General features: G+C 39.6%; 1 protein-coding gene across 1 annotated transcript in view; it reads left to right on the forward strand.

The window, feature by feature from the left end:
- LOC123506989 overlaps positions 1-7,500 on the forward strand; it is a 20,097-nt gene that overhangs the window by 2,767 nt on the left and 9,830 nt on the right. The window contains exon 2 of the mRNA XM_045259477.1: positions 1,015-1,156. Coding sequence (XP_045115412.1) covers positions 1,015-1,156 — 142 coding nt within the window. The remainder of the gene's footprint in view (positions 1-1,014; positions 1,157-7,500) is intronic.

A 7,500-nucleotide genomic window follows, 5' to 3' on the forward strand; every position in this document is an offset into this window, starting at 1 on the left:
CCTCCTCCTCTTCTTCCTCCTCCTCCTCCTCCTCCTCCTCCTCACACACACACACACACACACACACACACACACAGAATTATAATATGACACATTTTTTTTCTCCACAAGGTCGTATTCTTTCCTCCATATCTCCCTCCACAAGTTACCTCCACTTACCTCCACCTACACAGACCTTCCTCCATGTTTCCTCCACCTTCCCTCCAAGTCTGACTATCCTACCACCCTCCTATCATGGTGAAAATAGTCGTTTTATAAGATAGTAAAAAAGATCTATTATTTTTTTTTCTCTCTCTCTCAATTCTTTCCTCCATATCTCCCTCCACAAGTTACCTCCACTTACCTCCACCTACACAGACCTTCCTCCATGTTTCCTCCACCTTCCCTCCAAGTCTGACTATCCTACCACCCTCCTATCATGGTGAAAATAGTCGTTTTATAAGATAGTCAAAAAGATCTATTATTTTTTTCTCTTCGTCTCTCTCAATTCTTTCCTCCATATCTCCCTCCACAAGTTACCTCCACTTACCTCCACCTACACAGACCTTCCTCCATGTTTCCTCCACCTTCCCTCCAAGTCTGACTATCCTACCACCCCCCTATCATAGTCAAAATAGTCGTTTTGTAAGATATGAGTCAATTTATTAATATGTACATTAAGTGGAATTTAATTTTGTCTATATGAACACCAAGAGAGAGAGAGAGAGAGAGAGAGAGAGAGAGAGAGAGAGAGAGAGAGAGAGAGAGAGACATTACTACTACTACTACTACTACTACTACTACTACTACTACTACTACTACTCCTACTACACATTATTATTATTATTATTATTATTATTATTATTATTATTATCACTACTACCACTCACTACCACTACTACTACTATTCTAAAAATTATTATTATTATCAATTAAAAAATTATTATTATTATTATTTACTCCTCTCTCTCTACTACCACTCCACCACCACCACCACCACCACACTACTACTACTACTCTACTTCCTTTCCTCCACCACCACAACCACCACTGCCACTACTACTACTACTACTACTACTACTGCCTGCCCTCCGCCAGCCGCTCCAATCAACAGCAAAGTTGATGTTGTTGGCGAAACAGCTGAGTATACTTGTGATGAAGGATATTTATTGTTTGGGTAAGCATGTTCCTCTCTTCTTTCCTCCATATCTCCCTCCACAAGTTACCTCCACTGTTCTCCTTCTACACAAAGTTTCCTTAATGTTTCCTCCACCTTCCCTCCAAGTTTGATTATCCTACCACTCTTCTATCATAGTCAAAATAGTACATTTGTAAGATAGTCACAAAAGATCTATTATTTTTTTACTCTCCACGTCTCTCAATTCTTTCCTCCATATCTCCCTCCACAAGTTACCTCCACTATTCTCCTTCTACACAAAGTTTCCTTAATGTTTCCTCCACCTTCCCTCCAAGTTTGACTATCCTACCACACTCCTATGATAGTCAAAATAGTCGTTTTATAAGATGATTTTATATCAAACCGCATTTTTTTCTCATTTTTACCACCACAAGGTCTTATTCTTTCCTCCATATCTCTCTCCACAAGTTACCTCCACACTTCTCCTCCACCACAGACCTTCCTCAATGTTTCCTCCACCTTCCCTCCAAGTCTGACTATCCTACCACACTCCTATCATAGTCAAAATAGTACATTTCTAAGATAGTCACAAAAGATCTATTATTTTTTCTCTCTCCACCTGTCTCAATTCTTTCCTCCATATCTCCCTCCACAAGTTACCTCCACACTTCTCCTCCACCACAGACCTTCCTCCATGTTTCCTCCACCTTCCCTCCAAGTCTGACTATCCTACCACACTCCTATCATAGTCAAAATAGTACTTTTCTAAGATCTAATCATTTGTTTTTCCCTTCATAAATCAATTTTGAAACTTTTAAAACACTCAATTGGTACAAGATTACGGTACATTAAGAGCCTAACAACGGTACACTGGGACGGTACGATGGCGTCTAATACTAAGGGTACACTAAGGGTTTAACAACGGTACATTGGAACGGTACAATATCTTTCAAAAAACGGCATATCACAAGGGTACACTATATTTTAGAAAGGGTGCAAAATCTCTTCTCTCTCTCTCTCTCTCTCTCTCTCTCTCTCTCTCTCTCTCTCTCTCTCTCTCTCTCTCTCTCTCTCTCTCTCTCTTCGTCTTGAACTTAGAGAGAGAGAGAGATCTTCAGAGAGATATCTCTCTCTCTCTCTCTCTCTCTCTCTCTCTCTCTCTCTCTCTCTCTCTCAAAGTTCAAGGACATTGAGAGAGAGAGAGAGAGAGAGAGAGAGAGAGAGAGAGAGAGAGAGAGAGAGAAATGTATGATCTCTCTCTCTCTCTCTCTCTCTCTCTCTCTCTCTCTCTCTCTCTAGTTCAAGACAGAGAGAGAGAGAGAGAAGTTTCAGAGTGAATATTGTCTCTCTCTCTCTCTCTCTCTCTCTCTCTCTCAATCGTCCTTGAACTTTGAGAGAGAGAGAGAGAGAGAGAGAGAGAGAGAGAGAGAGATTTCTCTCTCTCTCTCTCTCTCTCTCTCTCTCTCTCTCTCTCTCTCTCTCTCTCTCTCTCTCTCTCTCTCTCTCTCTCTCTCTCTCTCTCTCTCTCTCTCTCTCTCTCTCTCTCTCTCTCTCTCTCTCTATATATATATATATATATATATATATATCTCTCTCTCTCTCTCTCTCTCTCTCTCTCTCTCTCTCTCTCTCTCTCTCTCTCTCTCTCTATATATATATATATATATATATATATATATATATATATATATATATATATATATATATATATATATATCTCAATCGTCCTTGAACTTTGTGTGTGTGTCAGAGAGAGAGAGAGAGAGAGAGAGAGAGAGAGAGAGAGAGAGAGTGATATCTCTCTATCTCTCTCTCTCTCTCTCTCTCTCTCTCTCTCTCTCTCTCTCTCTCTCTCTCTCTCTCTCTCTCTATATATATATATATATATATATATATATATATATATATATATATATCTCAATCGTCCTTGAACTTTGTGTGTGTGTCAGAGAGAGAGAGAGAGAGAGAGAGATCTTGACAGTGTCTCTCTCTCTCTCTCTCTCTCTCTCTCTCTCTCTCTCTCTCTCTCTCTCTCTCTCAAAGTTCAAGGACGATTGAGAGAGAGAGAGAGAGAGAGAGAAGAAGAAGAAGATTGCAAAGTCTAGGAATATTGGTAATCTCTCTCTCTCTCTCTCTCTCTCTCTCTCTCTCTCTCTCTCTCTCTCTCTCAAGTTCAAGACAGAGAGAGAGAGAAGAGAGTCTCTCTCTCTCTCTCTCTCTCTCTCTCTCTCTCTCTCTCTCTCTCTCTCTCTCTCTCTCTCAATCGTCCTTGAACTTTGAGAGAGAGAGAGAGAGAGAGAGAGATCTTGAGTGAGGTATCTCTCTCTCTCTCTCTCTCTCTCTCTCTCTCTCTCTCTCTCTCTCTCTCTCTCTTCTCTCTCTCTCTCTCTCTCTCTCTCTCAATCGTCCTTGAACTTTGAGAGAGAGAGAGAGAGAGAGAGAGAGAGAGAGAGAGAGAGAGAGAGAGAGACATCACTTCCGTCAAGATCTCTCTCTCTCTCTCTCTCTCTCTCATCAATATTTCTTTGTCTTCCTAATTTGAGTGTGTTTTGAGTGTGTTTGGGTGTTTTTGAGTGTGTTTCGTGTGTTTTGGGTGGTTTGAGTGTGTTTTGGTGTGTTTTGAGTGTGTTTTAAGTGTTTTGGGTGTTTTGGGTGTTTTGGTGTGTTTTAAGTGTTTTGTGTGTGTTTTAAGTGTTTGAGTGTTTTGAGTGTGTTTTGGTGTGTTTTGGGTGTTTTGAGTGTGTTTTAAGTGTTTTGAGTGTTTTGAGTGTGTTTTGGTGTGTTTTGGGTGTGTTTTGAGTGTGTTTTGAGTGTGTTTTGAGTGTGTTTTGAGTGTTTTGAGTGTTTTGATGTTTGAGTGTTTTGGGTGTGTTTTGAGTGTTTTGAGTGTGTTTTGAGTGTTTTGGGTGTGTTTTGAGTGTGTTTGGGTGTGTTTTGAGTGTGTTTGGGTGTGTTTTGAGTGTTTTGTGTGTGTTTTGAGTGTGTTTTGAGTGTTTTGGGTGTGTTTGAGTGTTTTGGGTGTGTTTTGGTGTGTTTTGAGTGTGTTTTGAGTGTGTTTGGGTGTGTTTTGAGTGTTTGGGTGTGTTTGTGTGTTTAGTGTGTTTGAGTATGTTTTAAGTGTTTTGTGTGTTTTGAGTGTGTTTTAGTGTGTTTTGAGTATGTTTTAAGTGTTTTGTGTGTTTTGAGTGTGTTTTGGTGTGTTTTGGGTGTGTTTGAGTGTTTTGAGTGTGTTTTCTGTGTTTTGGGTGGTTTGAGTGTGTTTTGGTGTGTTTTGAGTGTGTTTTAAGTGTTTTGGGTGTTTTGAGTGTTTTGGTGTATCTTGAGTGCGTTTGAGTATATTTGAGTGTGTTTGGCTGTGTTTTGAGTGTGTTTTGAGTGTGTTTGGGTATGTTTGAGTGTGTTTGGGTGTGTTTTGAGGGTGTTTGTGTGTATTTTGAGTGCGTTTGAATGTGTTTTGAGTGTGTTTGGGTGTGTTTTGAATGTGTTTGGATGTGTTTTGAGTGTGTTTGAGTGTGTTTTGAGTGCGTTTGAGTGTGTTTTGAGGGTGTTTGGGTACATTTGAGTGTGTTTGGGTATATTTGAGTGTGTTTGGATGTGTTTTGAGTGCGTTTGGATGTGTTTTGAGTGCATTTGGGTGTGTTTGAGTGTGTTTGGGTATATTTGAGTGTGTTTGAGTGTGTTTGGGTGTGTTTTGAGTGTGTTTGGATGTTTTGAGTGTGTTTGGGTATATTTGAGTGTGTTTGGATGTGTTTGAGTGTGTTTGGGTATATTTGAGTGTGTTTGGGTGTGTTTTGAGTGTGTTTGGGTGTGTTTTGAGTGCGTTTGGTATGTTTTGAGTGTGTTTGGATATATTTGAGTGTGTTTGGATATATTTGAGTGTGTTTGAGTGTGTTTGGGTGTGTTTTGAGTGTGTTTGGATGTGTTTTGAGTGCGTTTGAGTGTGTTTTGAGTGCGTTTGGATGTGTTTTGAGTGTGTTTGGATGTGTTTTGAGTGTGTTTGGGTATATTTGAATGTGTTTGGGTATATTTGAGTGTGTTTGGGTATGTTTTGAGTGCGTTTGAGTGTGTTTTGAGTGTGTTTGGATATATTTGAGTGTGTTTGGGTATATTTGAGTGTGTTTGGGTATGCTTGAGTGTGTTTGGGTATATTTGAGTGTGTTTGAGTGTGTTTTGAGGGTGTTTGGGTATATTTGAGTGTGTTTGGGTGTGTTTTGAGTGCGTTTGGACGTGTTTTGATTGTGTTTTGATATGCTTGAGTGTGTTTGGGTGTTTTTTGAGTGTATTTGGGTGTGTTTTGAGTGTGTTTGGGTGTGTTTTGAGTGTGTTTGAGTATATTTGAATGTGTTTGGGTGTGTTTTGAGTGTGTTTGAGTGTGTTTTGAGTGCATTTGGGTATGTTTTGAGTGTGTTTGGATATATTTGAGTGTGTTTGGGTTTATTTGAGTGTGTTTGAGTGTGTTTTGAGTGCGTTTGGATATATTTGAGTGTGTTTGAGTGTATTTTGAGTGCGTTTGAGTGTGTTTTGAGGGTGTTTGGGTGTGTTTTGAGTGTGTTTGAGTGTGTTTTGAGTGTGTTTGAGTGTGTTTTGAGTGTGTTTGGATGTGTTTTGAGTGTGTTTGGATATATTTAAGTGTGTTTGAGTGTGTTTTGAGTGTGTTTGAGTGTGTTTTGAGTGTGTTTGGGTATATTTGGGTGTGTTTTGAGTGCGTTTGGACGTGTTTTGATTGTGTTTTGATATGCTTGAGTGTGTTTGGGTGTGTTTTGAGTGCGTTTGGGTGTGTTTTTAGTGTGTTTGGGTGTGTTTTGAGTGCGTTTGAGTGTGTTTTGAGTGCGTTTGGGTATGCTTGAGTGTGTTTGGGTGTGTTTTGAGTGCGTTTGAGTGTGTTTTGAGTGTGTTTGGGTACATTTGAGTGTGTTTTGAGTGTGTGTGGGTACATTTGAGTGTGTTTGGGTATATTTGAGTGTGTTTGGATGTATTTTGAGTGTGTTTGGATATATTTGAGTGCGTTTGAATGTGTTTTGATGTGTTTGGGTGTGTTTTGAGTGCGTTTGGACGTGTTTTGAGGGTGTATGGGTATATTTGAGTGTGTTTGAGTGTGTTTTGAGTGCGTTTGGATATATTTGAGTGTGTTTGAGTGTGTTTTGAGTGTGTTTGGGTATATTTGAGTGTGTTTGGGTATATTTGAGTGTGTTTGAGTGTGTTTTGAGGGTGTTTGGGTATATTTGAGTGTGTTAGAACGTATTTAGCAAGGGAACCAACTTGGTGATGACTAGAACCTGGGTGTCATGGCCCTTAAGTACTGGGACGCATTTTTTTTTACCTTGAGACTTAAGCACGATTAGACAATTTTACTAGGGTCAAAAGGGTGTATGGAGGTCAGTTAATGGGCAGAGTCTTCACTGTTTGAATCCCCCACACAGGGTTCTGAAGCTGTCTGTGTCAAGTCGAGAAAGGGCAACCAGAGTAATGTGGGAAATCCGTCATAGTACTTAAGGGCTTGAAGCAAAATCGTGTGAAGTTGTCTATTAGTCTTTCATTGTGTGCATCTTCCCTCACTAACCTTGGGCATTGAGGCGTCACAGTTTGGTGGAGACACACACACACACACACACACACACACTCTTAAAAACCCTTATTACTCAACTAGAGCAAAGAGTGTTTCTCTTAAAAACCCTTATTACTTCAACTAGAGCCTTTCAAAAGAGTGTTTCTCCTGTTAATAATGCAGAAATGTTGTCACTCTGCCTCTAGAACCACAAAAACACTCTTAAAAACCCTTATTACTTCAACTAGAGCCTTTCAAAAGAGTGTTTCTCCTGTTAATAATGCAGAAATGTTGTCACTCTGCCTCTAGAACCACAAAACACTCTTAAAACCCTTATTACTTCAACTAGAGCCTTTCAAAAGAGTGTTTCTCCTGTTAATAATGCAGAAATGTTGTCACTCTGCCTCTAGAACCACAAAACACTCTTAAAACCCTTATTACTTCAACTAGAGCCTTTCAAAGAGTGTTTCTCCTGTTAATAATGCAGAAATGTTGTCACTCTGCCTCTAGAACCACAAAACACTCTTAAAAACCCTTATTACTTCAACTAGAGCCTTTCAAAGAGTGTTTCTCCTGTTAATAATGCAGAAATGTTGTCACTCTGCCTCTAGAACCACAAAACACTCTTAAAAACCCTTATTACTTCAACTAGAGCCTTTCAAAAGAGTGTTTCTCCTGTTAATAATGCAGAAATGTTGTCACTCTGCCTCTAGAACCACAAAACACTCTTAAAACCCTTATTACTTCAACTAGAGCCTTTCAAAAGAGTGTTTCTCCTGTTAATAATGCAGAAATGTTGTCACTCTGCCTCTAGAACCACAAAACACTCTTAAAAACC

This window comes from Portunus trituberculatus, chromosome 2 (genome assembly GCF_017591435.1).
Source record: "Portunus trituberculatus isolate SZX2019 chromosome 2, ASM1759143v1, whole genome shotgun sequence".
In the NCBI taxonomy this organism is placed as follows: Eukaryota; Metazoa; Arthropoda; class Malacostraca; order Decapoda; family Portunidae; genus Portunus; species Portunus trituberculatus.